We start from the raw sequence: 19,170 nt of genomic DNA on the forward strand, positions 1-19,170 counted from the left end.
TAGCCAAATGTTGTCCCTCCAGATCGGATGATTAATCAACTGCCCTCGTTTCAAGGATGATGTATTTCCTCAGTAATGGGGTTCCTCCTTGAACTTTGAATTCCAAAAATCTGACAGCAATGGTGATTGACTGAGTTGTGAGCCCCTCATTACTTGTTTCAACACTAACTGTTCATGTCATTCATGCCATCGCTTCCAGTGTAGCATTAATTTTAATTCTAATTCCAATGGATGTGTGAAAGTAGTAACAGCCACAAAGTCCCTTCAACAAAGCAAGTTAGTTGGCCTTCTGTAAGAGCCTCTCAAGTATACCTTCAGTACATTCTCTATTCCCTATTTCAGCAGCTGACTCCAGTGTTTGTTCCTATTTCTTTTCCACATCAGGCTGCAAGTTTTATGTTCATGTTTGGTTGAAATATGCAACATTTCTTCACAGACAGTGGAAATTGTAGTCAAAATGTGTCCTATTGAGTTTAATTTGTTTCTCAGCCAAGAATCCAGACATTTGAACTTCTCAAATGGCAATTTTTTGTCAAAGTATCTTGTACATACCTATAGTTTCTAAAGTTTCTCGGCTGGTTAAACATGTGTTCTAACTTCAATGAAACCCATCCTGAGGAGGTGTAATTTATTCCTTTATATCATTCACTGACTATACTTTCATCTCCATTCAATTATTGTTTATAGAAATAAATTTTTTTGGTTATTCTGTCCTTGTGCTACCTTCAGCAAACCCCAAGCTGACTACTAAGTTGTTCACATCCCACAATTTAAGCTTTTTAAGTCTTAGAATTGATAATTTACATCGGTATTGTGGTCCAATTCAGGTGCTTCCCACAAAAATGTCTTACTCTTCAAACCTCAAGAATGTTATGAGTATGCAGAATCGACAGAGAAAGGCAGCTGATGAGCAAGTATTACCAGAAGATGAATCTGAAAATTCACGAATAGGACCATCTGCTCAAGACCTTGCAGCACAACTAAAAAGTAGTTTACTAGCTGAGATTGGGCTTACTGAAAGTGAAGGACCACCACTTACATCATTCAGGTAACTATTTGTGATCTTTGGTAACATGGGTTTTCTATTGTGTTGCTATGTTTCAGAATTGTTCAAAACAATGTTAATAGAGCACTTTGTCATATTCTTAATGTAACAACTTACAGTTTTAGAAATTCGTTATCTCTTCCAATTGTTTTCATTTAACCTCAGGCCACAATGTAGTTTCATGGGAATGGTGATTTCTCATGACATGTTACTTGGACGCTGGCGATTGTCTTTGGAGCTCTTTGGCAGAGTATTTATGGAAGATGTCGGAGCTGAACCTGGTTCGGTAGGTAAAATGCAACACTATAACACCGATGTAAAACTGTTCTAAAGTTTGTTAATGGTTTCAGAATTATTGTAGTTTTATACAGCTAAATGTAGTGTGAATTTATTAAATAGATCTTGACTGAACTTGGTGGGTTTGAAGTGAAAGAGTCTAAATTCCGGAGAGAAATGGAGAAACTAAGAAATGCTCAATCCAGAGATCTAACTCTTGAGGTAAGAATTGATTTGATTTCATGATTGGTCATTAGATACCTGTGCATTTTATCTCCGGCACCCTTTTGTCCTCTTCTGAATCTTGTAGTAGTATAGAAGACTATTTCTTGTATTTCAAAGTTGTTTTAACTTTTTTTTAGAAACACAAGCAATATATAAGTGAATTTGTATTCTATTTATTTCCAATCTCTCTTCTGGAGTTGATATTTGTGTGGGGGCTCTCGGCCCCTCCTGTGTCCTTGGATAATGTAGCTAGTTAAATGTCCTTGAGCAATGATTATCCATCCACCATTTCCAAATGCACGTTCTCAAGCAAGGTAGCTAGTCAGTAATGCTCACATGTTAGCTTGTCAAAGTGGTTTATTAAATCTGTTGAAAGATTAAACTTGGGAGCTTCCTGGGTTATACAAGGTTTTTTGCCAGATCTTGGAAGCCTTTAAGTTTTTACTGAAATATTAATATCTCAAGTTGAGAAACAATGGATCAGTGCCTGGAGTTGAAAGTCTGTTTTTACCTGTACCTGGTCATTTCCATAACTTGTTTTGGCAACTTCTTCCTCTTGGTACTTATTTCAATATTGTAAATAGTTAAGTGGTTTTGGGAATTTTAATTAATAGAGTGAAAAAAGGTAATTTTAATGTGTGATGTTTCAGGTTGATCGTGATCGTGACCTCTTGATTCAACAAACAATGAGGCAACTGAACAATCATTTTGGCCGCAGATGCACTACAACTCCAATGACAGTGCACAGGGTGAAGGTCACTTTCAAAGATGAGCCGGGAGAGGGTAGTGGAGTGGCTCGAAGTTTTTACACTGCAATTGCACAAGCATTTCTGTCCAGTGAAAAATTACCAAATCTGGACTGCATACAGAATGCTAGCAAGGGATTACAAACTAGTATGTGATTTTTTTTAAATACTTCACAGATATTATGAATGGTTTGTGTGCACTTGCACTAAATCATTACCTAATTCATTTCAAGTAACAAGATTTGAAGAAAACTGTGGTTATACCAGGATCTGTTGCATTAATTGTTATAAACTAATCATGCATCTGAATTGATGTGGACTTTCTTGAGTACATAAATAACTGTAGTAATCTGAAAATTTATTGAACCTTTTTAATTGTTCAGATCAATTGTACTTAGCCATGATTAACCTTTAAGTGCATTATTTTTATTTACAACATTCAGTTTCTCACCTTGCTGATCCAAATTATGTCAAAGGAGCAGATTACAAAACCAACAGAATATTTTCTATAGAATGTGAATAGCTTGCTTCAAGTGAATTATTGTTAGAAGCTGGTCTCAGTTTCTTAAAAAGCATGTGAATAAACTACTGAAAATCAAGTTATCTTTGTTGTACATAATTATAATGGGTTTGCAAAATATCAAGGTGTTGGGCAAAAATTTATTTCTACTGCATCAATTTCAGATGAGGGTTATTCCTGTTTATTTTGTCTTTCATACGTATACTAAGGGACAGGATTAATAAAATACCACCTTAGACCTTCATTTCCCGGTGGTATGTAGATTGAGAGATGGTCTTTGATCACTTCAGAAATAGAAAGATATTTTGTGAATTGGCAAATATATTCATATTTATAGACATTCAGTGCAAAAACATTTGAAATCTAGAAATGTTTATTTTGTGTTATAACTTTAATCAATGGTACTGGTTGTTTACAAATAATAAAATTGAGTGTCGAAGTTTTTAAAAAAAATTTAAGTAGTTCTTTATGGTTTAGGTCTAATGCAGCGCTTGAGGAACCGGGAGAGGGAGCGGGAAAGAGAGAGAGAAAGGGAAATGAGGAGAAGTGGTGGAATGAGAGCAGGCTCTCGTCGAGATAGAGACCGGTGAGTGAACTTTTTTAATATTTGCCCTCTGCTGTCAAAAGGTTTAGTATGATATGAAGCAATTGAACATGATGTTGTCGTCATTTTCTGTTTAATTCAATCCTTCACCTAAATTATCAAAATGTGACTGGGTTTTTTCGTCCCACTCTTAAAGAGGGGAGAATTGTATAGTGGAATATAGTCCAATCCTAAATAGTTTTGTAACCTTGTGTTGATTCAAGTTTAGTTAGCACTGCCATTTATGTTTCAAGAAAATATCTTTATTATCCAAAAACCTTTTTGCAAAAAATTGGAAAAGCATAATTGTACGTTAACTATATACATCCTTTTTTCCCCATACAGTTGAATCTGACTCTAGCTTTTTATTGGCGTGGGCTGGACTGTCAACTTACCAGCTTGGTCAAAACATCTTTCCTCTTTGCTTCATAATATGTTGTCCTTCAGGCCCATGTTATTTTTACCTGCAGATTGATTGGTACATTTGATATCCCAGTTTTAATCACTGAGGTGCAAGTCTAATTCTGATCGAACATAGCAACTGAAGACCTGTTATTTTAATTCAAGAATGATTAGTGCATCAGCATATTCGGTCATCAGTCAAGCAACAACCATTTCCTTGTACCTAGAAGGAAGTTGCTCAAAAAGGTTTAGCCATCTCTGTGATGTGGAAACCCTGTTTTTCAAGTATCAGTTGTGTTAGTATTGTTCCTGGATTAAATTATTAAACTGGCTGAACGGTCAACCACATTGAAAAATATTCAGAAAGCCAAAAAGTGAAAGGTACAAGTTTTAACTGACTGGTTTAAATAACTTACACATCTCAAGATAGAAATTAGAACATAAGATTAAGGTAGAACTGGTGTGTCAAACAGTTTTTAAAATGTGTATTTTTGAAATCTCAAAAATGTCAAAATGAAATTCACATAGCATCAGTTATTTTAGGACCAGAAATGTTGCTGAGCACTAAACTTTTTTTCATTTTAAAAACTCATTTGCACCTCTTGTAAGTTGTCACGATTTCAGGGTTTAATCTGTAAATACCTGAATTTAGAATTTCCTTTATGCCTGGAAAAAACCATAAAATAGCAAAGTCTGTGGTGTAACTGGTAATCATTGATAACACACTCCAGGTTTCTGAGCTTTAACTGCATTTGTGATATTCCAGAAGTTTCACAGAATAATATCAGCAAATATTGACATTCATGTTATCATTGTCATTGCTTTCAATGACAATCTGGACCATTATTTAATTCACTATGTTAGGGATCATTTCTTCCCAAACGAATTCCTAAGATTTTGTCCTGTAACTAGAGTTTTTGAAAATATAGAACTTTTGAGATATTTCGGGTAATAAACTTGCATTCACAGCACAATTGGAGCTTGTAATCAATTCCAAAGCATTTAATCAGCTTTTGTATTGTTCCATTAAAAATAAAATGGCCACCGTTTTATGGTCACGTTTGCCCATTCTAAGCTATTGCAATAGCCAGCAGCAACCTCAGCAAATAAAATGCTAGCAGTGTTGAATTCTATTACTCAGAAGGTTCCACCCACTCATTTTGAGCAGCCTGATCTGGGCGTTTTAACAGGATTAGCCATATTACTGGTCCTACGTTCCATGGTTGCATTGGTGGAATAAGATGCAAATTAATTTTAGCAATGTTTTGAGATCAGTGCTGAATAAGTTTTTATATTTATATATGGCTGTACAGAGTGATCACATTAGGTCCTAAAGGATATGTTGAAAATAATTAGTCTAGCTTTCAATTTAGTATTACCATGTGTTGTTTCAAAATGCAAAAAAACAAAGGCGGGTTTCCACATGTTTTTAGAATATCCACTTCATGAGAAAGTTTCAAGTCAGCAGCCTGACCTGGGAATTTCAACAAATTTGGCCATATACGTAACTAGTCCTGTTTGAAAATCCTACTCTTTCACAAATACATTGGAGTCTGATCCAGATTAATGTTATGAGGAAATAAGCATTCACTAATCCTCCTACAGTTAGTTGTTCTGATGTGATACAATCAATGATTATTGAAATTAGTACTCTTAATTTTGTAGGGAATCAAGAAGGCAACTTTCAATAGATACCAGACCTTTCCGACCAGCATCAGAAGGAAATCCTAGTGATGATCCAGATCCACTACCAGCCCATCGGCAAGCACTTGGAGAGCGGCTCTATCCTCGAGTTCAAGCAATGCAGCCAGTGAGTGTGCTGAAAAATGAGCTTGTTTGGTCCTTTTTACCTGTCAGTTCTCATCATGCATGCAATTTTTTTGCACTGAATTTTTATGTAGTTTCAAATAGAAAGTTGTAATGTTTTAATTAAAATTTTGTATTTCAGGCATTTGCAAGTAAAATTACTGGAATGTTACTTGAATTATCCCCTGCACAGCTCCTGCTGCTTCTAGCTAGTGAAGACTCATTAAGAGCAAGGGTTGATGAGGCCATGGAACTTATAATTGCACATGGAAGGTAAAGTGCATTATCCTTCTCGAGCCAAAAACTGCAGAGGCTGGAGATCTGAAATAAAAATCTGTAATCTTCGGCCATTCAGTAAGCATCTGTGGAGAGTGAAACAGAGTTAGCGTTTCAGGTCAATGACCATACACTCAACAAGTTATGCAACATCTCCACAAATGCAGTCTGACCTGAGTAGTATTGACGACATTTTCTACTTTTACTTCATTATCCTTCTAAATCTGTATTTGTTTCTATAATATAAATTTAAATACTGTATTTATTTTGCAGGGAAAATGGTGCTGATAGCATATTGGACTTGGGATTGCTTGATTCATCAGATAAATCTCAGGTAATAAGATTTCACTTTGAATAAATCTTGGTATTTGAGGCTCTAGGATATTATTAAGATATAAAAGAATTGCCTTTTAATGAAAAATGCGTAGCAAGTCAAATTATCTGGCTGTGTTAATATACATTTTGTATGACCTCCATGTTCATGGTTCTGTTTTCATCAACTTTTATGCATAGTAATCCTTCACTTAAAAGGAACTTTCAACTTTTTACTGCAGAAGTCAGCAATTGCTAGTTGAAGTTCTAGTTTAAATTTTTATTATCTAGCCTGATGTTTGGATTGCTAATACTGTTGTAATGCCCTGGTCTGTTTAGTTTCAAAGTTCTGGGAAAGCAGGTGAAACAGGAAGAGCAGAGATTTAAATGAGCCAACAAATGAATGACATTGCTGCAACTGATGTTTTTAAAAATTGTTAATTTTTTTTACTCTACAGCAGGACACTAGAAAACGGCATGGCTCCAGTCGAAGTGTGGTCGACATGGAATTGGATGAACCAGATGATGGTGATGATAATGCCCCATTATTCTATCAACCCGGCAAGCGAGGGTTCTACTCGCCAAGGCCTGGGAAAAACACAGAAGCACGCCTCAATTGTTTCCGTAATATTGGCAGGTGAATTGAATTGTAAAATTATTATGGCCATGTACTATTTCCAGTTCATACATAAAATTAAAAACCATAACTGTACCTTTTCATTCATTTCAGGATATTGGGTCTGTGTTTACTACAAAATGAACTATGCCCTATAACGCTAAATAGACATGTTATTAAAGTTCTGCTAGGAAGAAAAGTAAGTATCAATGTTAGTGAATATAATTATGTACATAATGTATACATTTTATATGAACTTGTTAAAAGTAATGATCATTTTTTTTCCAGGTGAATTGGCATGACTTTGCTTTCTTTGATCATGTGATGTATGAAAGTTTACGGCAACTTATCCTCGCCTCTCAGAGCCAGGATGCATATGCAGTATTTGCTGCAATGGACCTTGCTTTTGCTATTGATCTTTGTAAAGAAGAAGGTGGAGGACAGGTACAGTGGCTTTTGTGTGAAAGCTCAATTGTAATTACAGATATATTAGTGAATGAATGTGACGTGTATAATGTGTATCACTTTAAAAGTCTTAACAAATAATTAAGTAATTTTTTTTAGCTGAAGAAAATCTTTTAATGGGAAAGGTTCACAGTAAATTAGAAAACAAAACTTTTGGTTTATATGCAGAGATGCAACAAAAGTCAAAAGTTAAGTTTGAAGTTGCACAAGTCATTTTGCTATTGTGATATTGTGTGTAGGGTTAGCATCTTCACAAAGTGTTGCAGAAATTACAATGTAGAGTCTAACAGGCTAGAGAATCTGCATTGTTTTATTGGGATCTGGGATCTGAGAAACTACATGATTATAGGTAGAGTTAATTGAAGTAAACAGCAATAGTTTGGTTCGCAAGGCAGGTCTTCAATTATGTCAAAAGTGGGGATAGTACACAACATTCTTGTCTAAGCACAACTGCTCAGAAAATGAAGCACTCAATGCTTGCATACTCCAGGACCTTGACATCATTTGGGCATGACTGATGTGATAAGTAACATCAGTGCTATTTGTTCCAGGCTGAACCCATCACCAGGAAGAGGAGTTTAATCACTCTGCCCTTGATGCATAAGATGCATATCGTAGGTGGGGAGTTTGGGAATGAGAGTGCACCATTCAGACCCTCTATTCCACTCTCCCATGCAATTGGATCAGACTGATATGTACCTTAACTATACTGTCTTGAATCCATAGCTCACTTATTTACAGAATCTGTGTATCATTGGCAAGGCCAGCATTTCTGTCCTTAATTGTCTTTGAAAGTAATGCTTAGCCACCATTTCAAATGCTCCATTCCTGATGTTTTGTTGGTTAGGAAGTTCCACAAAGTTGTACGACGTGACCTGCTTGTGGTGGTGGTCTCGTGTGTCTGCTGCATTTGGAGACTACAGAGTGGGGCTATTGGAGCAACCTGGACAAGTAAATGGCTTTGCAGTTTGTAGGCAGTATGTAATATTTTCTCTGGTAGTAGTAGAGGGAGTGAATGGTTAGGGACATGGATGGGTACCAATCAAGTAGGCCTCCTGAGCTGCATGGTGGCAAGCCTTTTGAATGTTGTTGAAGCTGCACTTATCCAAGCAAGGAGAGAGTATCTTGTATTTCTGACAATCAATGCAGATTGTGGAAAAGCACTAGAGTATTAGGTAAATTACTGCCTTCAAGATACCTAGTTTCTGATCTGCTTTTGAGGTTGCAGTATGTGTGTTGCTAGTTTCTGGTCAGTTTGATCCCAGAATGTGTTGAAAGAGTAGGTTATGGTTGTGCCATTAAATGTCAAGGATAGAGTGATTAAACTCTTCCTGGTGATGGGTTCAGCCTGGAACAATAGCACTGATGTTACTTACTACATCAGCCATGCCCAAATGATGTCAAGGTCCTGGAGCATGCAAGCATTGAGTGCTTCATTTTCTGAGCAGTTGTGCTTAGAAAAGAATGTTGTGTACTATCCCCACTTCTGACATAATTGAAGGCCCTGGATAAAGCTGCTGAAGATGGTTGGGACAATGACACTGTCCTGAGAAATGCTTGAAGCAACGTCCCAGGTCTTGAATGGTTGACCTTCAACCACAGTCATCTTTGTGCAAGGTATAATTCCAACCTTGTAAGTGTTTTTTTTTTCTTGATGCTTTTTGACTTCTGTTTCACCAGATACCCTTGGTGATGTGCTGAAACAAATGCTGTCTTAAATTCAAGGCCAGTCACATTTATCTCCCCTTTTCGGTCTTTAGCTCTTTAATCCACTTTTGGATCAAAGCTCCAATAAGATCTGGAGCCAAGTGATCTTAGTAAAACTCCAAGGATGAGTAAGTGTTGCTTGGTGGTACTGTTGATGACACTTTCATCACTTGGCTGCTGAGTAGAATGGGTGGTAAGTAACCAGATTGGGGTTGTCTGCTTTTTCTAGACACAGAACAATGATTTTTCCCTTAATGTTTTTCCACTTTGTTGGGTAGATGCCAGTGGAACAGTTTGGCTGGAGGTGTAGCTTGTTTGTGTTCATTTCTTCAATCTTGCTGCGAGTGTCTGATCCCATAGTCTTTGCTGTATTCAATAGTGACACTAGTTTCTTTACCTCGTGGATTGATGAAGCTGGTGGGAATCACCCAAAGAAGTCAGGGTGGATCATCCGCTCAACAGTTCAGGCTGAACGTGGTTGCAAATACTTCAATCGTGTTTTTGGCATTTGCACGTTGAACCCCATCATTGAGAGTAGATATGCTCATGGAACCATCTTTTTCAGCCAGTAACTTTGTTTGTACGCTGACATCACAACTTGATGAAGCAGGAATGCAGAGTGATTTGATCTGATTGTGGGATTACTTAGCATTAGTCCTGTGTTAGTTTTTCCAGGTTGGCAACTTATCTTTACATATATGTGACAATGTTCTAGGCATTCCTTCGTACATTCAGCCAGGGATGTCCCTGAGGTGCTTTGTGATATAGTGAAAAGTATGCCAAGTATATTGTTGGAATATTGTTATGCTACTGATGACCACAGTGTCTCATCTTTCCTCACTTTTGCCTTTGTTACTGGAAAGTAAGTCTGCTGCTTCAGATGGAAAAGTTTCATTCTTTTTCAGCCTAGGTCAACTTCTAAGTTCTCCAGCCAGTACACAATCTAGCCATGTTCATGAAGTATTCAAAGCTTTCTTTTTGCTAAGATGCATTATTCAAACCAAAATTCTGTGCTTGCACCAACTGTGGATACATTTGAATCCCACACAGTCTCCAAAATGGAGTGAAAAAAAAAGTGCAGTCTGTATGTCAAATGTTGAGTGATATTTTGCTTGAAGTGTTCTCCAGTGACTGCATATTTATTTCCCTTTCCAGTTGGATCGAATTTTATTCATTGGTATGTGGAATTCAAGTTCCATTCAGATAAAAAGAACAAGCTTAATTATTTAACCCTGTATTATGTACACACAAAATGCCACAAAGTTGCTGTACTAGATACTTTCACAAAGATTTAATCAGTTATAAAAAGTATGTTTAAAAGCCCCTTGATGTCAAAATTGTAGCTTCTTTCGCTATTTATTTTCTGTTCTGTTTGATAGAAGCAGTTTGATCCACTGCCTCTGTAGATATAAAATACTATAAAATTCTTTCTTTATTTTCCACAGCACATCATGTGTGATCATGTAAAAATTCTGAAAATGTTTTTCTTTGTTGCAGGTTGAACTTGTTCCTGGTGGAGCCAATATTCCAGTCACTCCTTTGAATGTTTACGAATATGTTAGGAAATATGCAGAATACCGAATGTTAGTGGTTGCTGAGCAGCCTCTTCATGTAAGTGTCTCTATTTCTAATGCAAATTTCTTTTTTCTTGCTGAAAAGACCACTTATGAAGTCGATTCATTAAAACCGCAGTAAGCAGTAAATCTGCTGGTGCTATGGAAACACTTTGTGTTGTGCTGAAAATGTGCTTTACAAGTTCTTGAGGTTTGCTCTGTAGTGAGACGTTCCCAAGATTATAAAAGGATTTGAATGTTTTGGAGTCCCTGCAGTAAGAATGTACAGTGTTTGGTGTTTCCTCAACTTTTGTGAATACATTTGACAGAAAAACTGCAGTATCTAAAGCTTAAACATTAACCTCACTGAGATGATTTGACTGAAACCTAATTTGCAAAAGAGAACACCAAAAAGCAACAGCAATATTTCTTCCAACCCTCCAGCACTTGCATTATATGCTGGGGTGGGGGGGGAACACAACCTTAGAGCTGATTAGAATGTAAATTTGAGAAATGTATTTTGACACCCAAAATAATGCAGCAAGCATCAGAAGACTACAGTAGGTTAAGTCTTGGATAGGTATGGCAACAAATCAGTACAGGTTTGTTTAATTAATTGCATTTTTATGCTGTGCAAAAGCACAGAAGGAATGAATAGGAAGAAGCCAGCCAGGTAATCAAACTAGCTCCATACTGTCATACCATCGTTTATTTACACCATGTGCTCCAAGAAGCCCCCACAAGCTAGACACCCCATCTTCTGGGCAAAGCAAGAAAGAGAACGATCACAATCCAGTATAAGTGATATAACACCTTTTGGAAATTGCTGGTCTCTGACCTAATCTATCAAGTTCCAGGAGGCTGCATTGACTGGGATATAAACCACATTGTATGCCATGATGTGCAAATGGGAGTTCAAGCAACACATCATGGCAGAAACAGCAACATGTTCTTTAGGTTCATTTTTTTTAAAAAAAGGAAATCTTGCTGACATCAAATGTGGATTTTTATATGTTCTCTGGACCATAACCCATCAAGTTCATGGTCTGTACTCAAGTCCATGCACACTTGACTAAATGGAAATTTTTCATTATTTTTAAAGATTTCAGTTATGGCTTCTTGGAGTGTTTATTTTTCTCAAGGTTTAAAATGCCCTAGGTGTCTCAGTTTGTAAATAGCCTTTTAACCTTGATGCCAAACCATTGCCTCTCCTTTGAATCAAATGATGAAGCAGTTCATGCCTATAATGAATGAAATCCTGCACATTTATACTTGGGCTGTAAAGTGAAAATAACATTTGTGCCTTAAATGCCAAACAATGACCTACAATATTATATAATCTTCCATTAGCATCCTTGCATTACTGATGCTCAACTCACCTGGACCTGCCATGTAAATACCATACTAAAAGAGCAGGACGGAGACTGAATATTCTGCACTGAGTGGCTTATTAACCAGTTCTAGAAGGTCTTTTTACCATTTACAAAGCACAAGAAAGTCATGTGATAGTTGCTCTCCACTTGACTGGATAAGCCCAGTGGATAATACTAAGCCCAATGCCACCCAGGACAAAATCATTTGTTTGATGGGCACCCTGTCTACTCCTTCCACCACAGATAGAGCATGGCTTTACTGTGTATCATCTGCGAAATGCATTCAAAGTTTCTTTGAGAATGTCTCGCAAAACTCACTACCTTTACTACCAGAGTAGATAAGGACAGTAATTAGGAGCAATGCCACCACCTCTAACTTTGTCCCTCGGTCACATGCCATTCTGACTTGGTCAAAATCACCATTCCTTCATCCTTGGTTTAAGGTCCTCAAAACATCCTACCTAACAGCAGCATGGGAGCACCTTTACCACACATACAGTATTTTTTTTAAGAAGTTGACTCACCACCACCATCCTAGCAGCTACTAGGGCTGAACAATAACATTCACTTTGCCAGTGATATCCATGTCTTTTGACTAAGTGGGGGAAAAAATTGTCACACCGTAGTTAGTTGTCAAATATGAGTGAAGTACTCTCCAACTCTACTCACTTTTAGCACCTTGTAACTGCATTTGGAACCTGCGGTCCAGTTTTATTGAAATCCTGTTACCAGGGTTATATCTCTGATAATTTTGGCAATATACTTCATTGTCAACTGTACAGTGTTCCATTGCTAAATCCTGATTTGTTTTCTCTTGGACTTGCAAAGAAGATGATTAAAGCTTACCACATCCTGTGACTCTACTTGACTCTAGCCATCAAGCTATAATCCTTATGTAGCATTCTTAGCTCTCAACAGATTATTTTTAAAAAATCTATTAGCACAGTTAGCTTCTGTCTGCCTTTTAGCTTCTCTCATGGCAGTTTGCCTTGTCTTTTGTTTGAGCTTGATGCATGGCTTATTTTTTCTGAGAACTATTTTCTTCTATTTTAAAAACAAAATACTTGATTCTAACTTCGTCTAGACACATTTACCGGTTTGTTTTTTTAATGTTGCCCTTTCAATCCATTTATGTTAAGATGGCTTTAAATATTTTTCTTCTTCCACAACAATGTCCCTTTCCAATAGGACAAAATCACTTCTGTTTGAAATTAATTGTTATCCTTGCAATCCAATACTAGAATTACATTTTCTAGTCACAATTAACTCTGTCTACCTTCAGGTATATTTGAGAGAAATAAGCAGCCATATCTTCAATCTTTTCTGGATTTTATCCCTTGAAATTCAAGCATCCTTTTTATCTACCTGCTTATGCTTCTCCTTGTTATCTTTGGCTTCTCAGGTTTTTTTTTGTTTCTTGCTAGGAAATAGGAGGATTTGATGCTTTGTCCCAAATAGTTTCAAGAGAATATGGGTGTTGGCAGTTTTTTATTTGCTCTTTATCTGAGATGGAAATGCTGTTTCTCCCCCTTTCCCATCTCGCCCATGATATCACACTGCAGCAGTTGAGGTTGGAAAACACTTAAGAGAATGAAGTGCAAAATCTAGTTTGTTAGCATCAAAAATAATTGAAGTATAATGTCTCCATTGCAGTTAAATTGTTTGCCATTTATCTGACTGGGATATAGTCTGGCTTTTAGGCCCCCACCCACCCTCCGCCCATTAAACAATAAAAGTAATGGAGAGTGGAAAGCAGTATTATAGCATGTTCCCACCATCTTTACTCAACCTAATTCAGACACAAAGCATTTCAACTTGCGCATAGAGCCATTCTTTACAGATGTACAGTGGAGACCTGTGGAGTGTTTAGAAAGTGCATAAATTTTTTTCTGTGAAGTCTGTGCTGGGTGAAACCTGAGTCTGCCTTATAGGCTTGATAGCAGTTGCTGGATCTCCCTAACCCTGGCCTGGCTCCTCCTACCCAGAACAGGCATGTTTCCAAAATTAAAAGTAGCCAGCCCTATTTTATGCCAGGATCATTTTCTTGCTTGTGTGGTGTCTTTGGGTACCTTGCCTCTCAATCTCTTCCCTGCCTGCATTTTGCTCTAATTTCACTTGGTTTCAGACAGGTGCCTGTTGTAGATTATTTAAAGCTCGCACTGGATCCTGCAAAAATTTTCTTCTGTGACCATAGTTAAGAGGGACTGAATTGTATCTATGAACTGGTCTATTTTAACACTATCTGGCTTACTTCACTTGAACAATACCACTAATTTTTGTGTATTTTTCTATTTGCAGTTGCCCTATTACATACTTCCGTTTTTTAAAAATGACTTCTTGAAGAAATTTCTGCAAATTACAAAGATGGTTACTTTGCTCATTGAGACCTATGTTTGACTTTATAAGTAACCATGTCTGGGTGATGCTTTGTTTATGAATCTTAGAACTTTTCTGACACTTTTTTGGTTTTCTCTCTCCATTTCAGTTTTTGTTCAACACTGCCACTCGAAATGGAATTTGTATTCCATGACCCAGGCTTTTCCAGCCACCCATCGTCGCCCCTCAGCCATAATTGCCAAATCCAGATCCAGAGGGTGAATTTTGTGGTTTTATGTACCTCAAAGACCAGCAACAAGGCCCTGACTGGTATTGGGATCCTGAACAATGCTGTGGAGAAATGTCACTTCCAAAAATCCCCTGACAGTTTTAAAAGCCAGCAAAGCCCCAGTCTGGTTTTCGCAAGCTGTCAAAACTCATTTTTAAATATTTGAATTATCTATGTAATTGATAAAAATTAAATCTTTCATTTTAATAAAATCTAAACAGGCATTTTTATGGCAGGAGATTAAATAAATAATTTTTAAAAACTTGCCTTTCTTCCCTGCAGCTCTACAATCACCATTGAAACTAATAGGCTAATGGTCTGTGCCAGCTCTAACCTGGAACATGATCTAGCATAAGTGCTGGTGAATCTCAGCAGGAATTGCCACCTAAGATAACAATTATCATTAAGTTTGGAACCTCAGCATTTAACCATTAATGGGTAGAAGTCCCAGGCTTGCTGTCTGTTCATGTTCAGAGCAATCAACAAAATCCTAGCCATCAAGCCACACCCCCAAAAAGGAGGCCATGTCTTACCTACCAGGTTTCCATTTTTCAAAAAAAAACTAATGGATCTTTGACTATTTTTGATCAATCGTACAAACTGCCTCATTTGATAACCCAGCCTGACCAGTTTAGCAACCTGTGAGCACAGATACTTGTGTACGCTTGAGCAAATGTCCAGAAAACTCTTGTTTATGTCCATGATTGTTTTTGATCTTTACAGTGTCAGATTGGAGAACTCCAGAGGGACAGAGTAGCAGCACATCATTTAGAGTCATAGTTGTACAGCACAGAACTGGGCCTTTCGGCTCACCACGTTCATGCTGACATTTTTGCCCACTTACATTAATCCCATTTGCCTGTATCCTTCTATTACCTTGCCTATTTGACTATCTAAATGCCTCTTAAACATGGTAATTGTATGTTTCCACTACTTCCTAGTAATATATTCCAGCTATCAGCCACTGTGTAAATAAAACCTACTCCTCAAATCTCCTTTTAAAAATTCTACCTCTCACCTGTTGACACCCCTGCCATGGGGGAAAGAAAATTGAACATCTACCCTATCTATGCTCTCATAAACTTGTATGCTTCTATCAGGTCAACCCTCAGCCTCCCTTGCTCCAGGGAAGAGAAGCCCAGCCTATCCAGTCTCTCCCTGTAACTAAAGTCCTCCAGTCCAGGCAACTTCCTGGTGAAGCTCCTCTGCACATTCTCCAATGCTATCACATCATTTCTATGGAATGGTTTTCTAAATAGTGGGAAAATATTGCAATTTGTATGTTTTCAGTAATCATGTTTGCATTTTCTTGAATATATTATGCTATTTGGCAACTTGCAGGCTATGCGGAAAGGATTGCTGGATGTCCTTCCTAAAAATTCACTTGAAGATCTAACAGCAGAAGATTTTAGGCTCCTGGTCAATGGTTGTGGAGAAGTGAATGTCCAGATGCTAATTAGTTACACATCTTTCAATGATGAGTCTGGTATGAAACAACAGATTACTTTGGGATTGTATGCATGTATAAATATTAAGCTTTAGCTATTGAATTTGTGTCTAGGGCATGGAAAATTAATATAAAACAAGGATGCATAGAATTTATTATGCATTATCTTGCACGATGCAATGTGCTCTTGATTCTGTAAAATTTTGGATGAATCTTACGAAGACATTCTGTATGCTGGGGAGGTGGAGGTATTTTGCATTTGTGAATGAGATTGCAAGGCTTAAATGTTACTATTTTCCTTCCTCTCTTTGGCAGCAGTGTGGCCTAAATAGTGTCTCAAAACTGTTGCTAGTTGTCAGATGATTAATTTTACTGGCTTATCAGAAAGAGTGCATGACGCCATCTTTCTGTTCTAGTTGACTGCCTTCCCAACAGAAGGGAGAGTTTCCCTTCACAGTATTGAAATTGTAGTATAATGACCTCTACAATAATGTATCAGTATGTTTCAACAGTATCATCCATACAAAGACTTCTTTAAATCCTCCAGTAATTAAAACCTTTTTTCCTCCACTGAGGAGTTAGAAAATTACATCCTTGTTTGATCTAAGATGCACATTTTCATAGAGGCACCTGTAAGCAAATTAGATGAGATTAACATTTCCAGGCTGGTCCCAAACACTCAGATGTAACAAATTAACATCTTGTTTCAGGGGAAAATGCTGAAAAGTTACTACAATTCAAGCGGTGGTTCTGGTCCATTGTGGAGAAGATGAGCATGACAGAAAGACAGGATCTGGTAAGACTAATAAATTTTACTGGGCTTGGAAGTTAGACAATTCACCGAAATATTTTGTTTGATTCTGGTAAGCCTTATTTGTTTATGGGCTGAGGATGTACCCAGTATCTAAAGACCTTTGGAAGGTAATGGTGAACTGCAACCTTGAATTGTTGCAATTCTGGTGAAGCGACTCAGTAGTGTTAGGTTGAAATACAGGAACACCTTACCTATCAGTGACGAAGGAACAGCAATTTATTTCCAAATGAAGATGGTGTGTAACTAAGAGGGAAACCTGTAGATGGTGGTGCTTTGATGCCACAGCTCTTGACCTCTGGTAGAGATGATGAGTTTTGGGGGTGCTATCAAAGTAATATTGTCCAATAACTAATTCCATTTTTCAATATACACTCTATAGCCCTCATGCAGTGGTGGTAGAAGAGGAGGTTGATGTTTGGGTGGTGGATTGGGTACTAGTCAAAGAATTTTTTTTCTTTTGATGGCATTGAGCATGAGAGTAGTTGGAGCTGTACAGATACAGTGGAAAGTGTTCAATTTCATACCTAATGTGCCTTTTATAGATGGTGTAAAGGCTTTGAGGAGACAGACAGTATGCTCATGTAGCCATACTGTTTATGAGGCTTCCCCAGTTATTTTTCTGTTCAGTGGTATCCCCCAATGTTAATGATGGGGAGGCGGTCACAGCCTCCTGTTGCAGCTGGTCATTGCTTAGTACTTGGTTGGGAATAGGCCCTGAAGGATGTAATGAAAATAGTTTGCTGATGTCAATGTTTTCTTTCTGGACTCCAGGTTTACTTCTGGACATCAAGCCCATCATTACCTGCCAGTGAGGAAGGTTTCCAACCAATGCCATCAATCACTATTAGACCACCTGATGATCAACATCTTCCAACTGCAAACACTTGCATCTCACGTCTATATGTCCCACTTTATTCTTCCAAACAAATTCTCAAACAAAAACTGTTACTAGCCATTAAGACCAAGAACTTTGGTTTTGTGTAGAGTATAATAAAATGTGTGTACTGTGTGTAATAATAACTAGGTCCAAGTTTTGTAGATTAATTTTTCATTTGTCTATAAAATTTATGGAAGTTAATGCTGTCACACACCTGGAGGTTCTGTGGTGGTGAACATTCCTGTATTTGGCTTATAGCTGAAAGTCCAAACCACAGGCTGTAGTGGCTTTGACTGTAACCTTCTAGGCTTTTGGCTATTCAGTAACCTGTTAGCCTAACCCCAGCCAAAGATGACAGCAGATCATGTATTGTTACACTGTGATTTATGGTCATTAGGCCTAGGAGAACTGAAAATGTTTTTGAAATTTCACTGCTGCCTTTGTCGAAAGTTTGATCAAAGGTTCTTGTATAGGGGGAAGTAGGGGAATTCCAAATAAAACAAGAGAATGCTTTACATTTTGTGTGTGACTATTAAACCTGATGGGAAAAGCCCTTTTGTTTGCCTCATCCATTCATCATTGGATAAATTTTAAATTAAGTATTATGATTTGTTCATTTTAATATTGCCGTAAGAGGTGAAATATATTCTTTGTCCTTCTGCCAAGACATGGTTAAACTGATTTAAACTGGTACGCACTCATTTAATTTATAAGGATGTTTAGTTTTGGTATTGACAGTACCGTTCAGTCACAAAATGTAAAACTGAGCCTTGCTTTTGTGCAGGTTGTACAGTATGCTTCTATTTATCCAAGCTACTTAAAAAAAATCATTGGTTTGGGTAAAATCACTAAGTTTAACAAATGGTTTGTTGAGGTTTCAGATATCAAATTGTGTACTGTACCAAAGAGTTGGCAAACCAGTGCACATGTAGAAAAGTGCATTTTTATATAAAAATAAAGGAAATTTGCATTCACTGTTCTTGCTGCAGTTCACACACTCCTTTCGCCTCCTTCATATGCACGCTTAGAATCACAACTTAATCCCTTGCTTTTGTGATAGCTTATACTTAGTGTTGACCTGTAATGCTTTTCCTATTGTGTGCAACAGACAATACTGAAGCTATGAGAATTTTTGTAATTTATGTATGAACCTATTACTTAAATTGTAAATACTCAGTTCTTATTATATAATAGAAAAAAAATATAGCACCATCTTGATTCACTTTGTACAGCATTGCACTATGTTGGCCTTGAGCTTGTAAACTGTCAAACATTTCTTTTGAATTTCCAGTTTTATGGAATAATCCCTTGATCTTTAGAAGGTTAATCAAGATATGCAACTAGTAGCATATTTATGGAACCTTCTGATTATTTTTTGAAACAACTTGGTGAACCATATTTAACTTGTTACCTCAAGAACGTGTTGAAAATGACTGTTGATTCTGGTAACTCCGAGGAATCTGTGAAAATTGAATGAAAAGCATTTTAAATGCTGAACTCCGATCTTAAAATGCATTCAAAA

At 37.2% G+C, this 19,170-nt stretch overlaps 1 protein-coding gene across 9 annotated transcripts in view; it reads left to right on the forward strand.

Annotated features, from left to right (window-relative positions):
• Positions 1 to 18,627, forward strand: part of ubr5 (ubiquitin protein ligase E3 component n-recognin 5) — a 134,337-nt gene extending 115,710 nt beyond the window's left edge. For all 9 annotated transcript variants that reach the window (XM_052022852.1, XM_052022853.1, XM_052022858.1 and 6 more), the window contains 15 exons: positions 828 to 1,048; positions 1,211 to 1,331; positions 1,445 to 1,543; positions 2,197 to 2,440; positions 3,290 to 3,398; positions 5,463 to 5,607; positions 5,746 to 5,876; positions 6,153 to 6,213; positions 6,650 to 6,828; positions 6,922 to 7,006; positions 7,096 to 7,251; positions 10,477 to 10,590; positions 15,852 to 15,996; positions 16,668 to 16,753; positions 17,543 to 18,627. In XM_052022852.1, coding sequence (XP_051878812.1) covers positions 828 to 1,048; positions 1,211 to 1,331; positions 1,445 to 1,543; positions 2,197 to 2,440; positions 3,290 to 3,398; positions 5,463 to 5,607; positions 5,746 to 5,876; positions 6,153 to 6,213; positions 6,650 to 6,828; positions 6,922 to 7,006; positions 7,096 to 7,251; positions 10,477 to 10,590; positions 15,852 to 15,996; positions 16,668 to 16,753; positions 17,543 to 17,755 — 2,109 coding nt within the window. In that variant the 3' untranslated portion in view covers positions 17,756 to 18,627. The remainder of the gene's footprint in view (positions 1 to 827; positions 1,049 to 1,210; positions 1,332 to 1,444; positions 1,544 to 2,196; positions 2,441 to 3,289; positions 3,399 to 5,462; positions 5,608 to 5,745; positions 5,877 to 6,152; positions 6,214 to 6,649; positions 6,829 to 6,921; positions 7,007 to 7,095; positions 7,252 to 10,476; positions 10,591 to 15,851; positions 15,997 to 16,667; positions 16,754 to 17,542) is intronic.
• Positions 18,628 to 19,170: the final 543 nt, after the last annotated feature.

This window comes from Pristis pectinata, chromosome 9, assembly GCF_009764475.1.
Source record: "Pristis pectinata isolate sPriPec2 chromosome 9, sPriPec2.1.pri, whole genome shotgun sequence".
NCBI lineage: Eukaryota > Metazoa > Chordata > Chondrichthyes > Rhinopristiformes > Pristidae > Pristis > Pristis pectinata.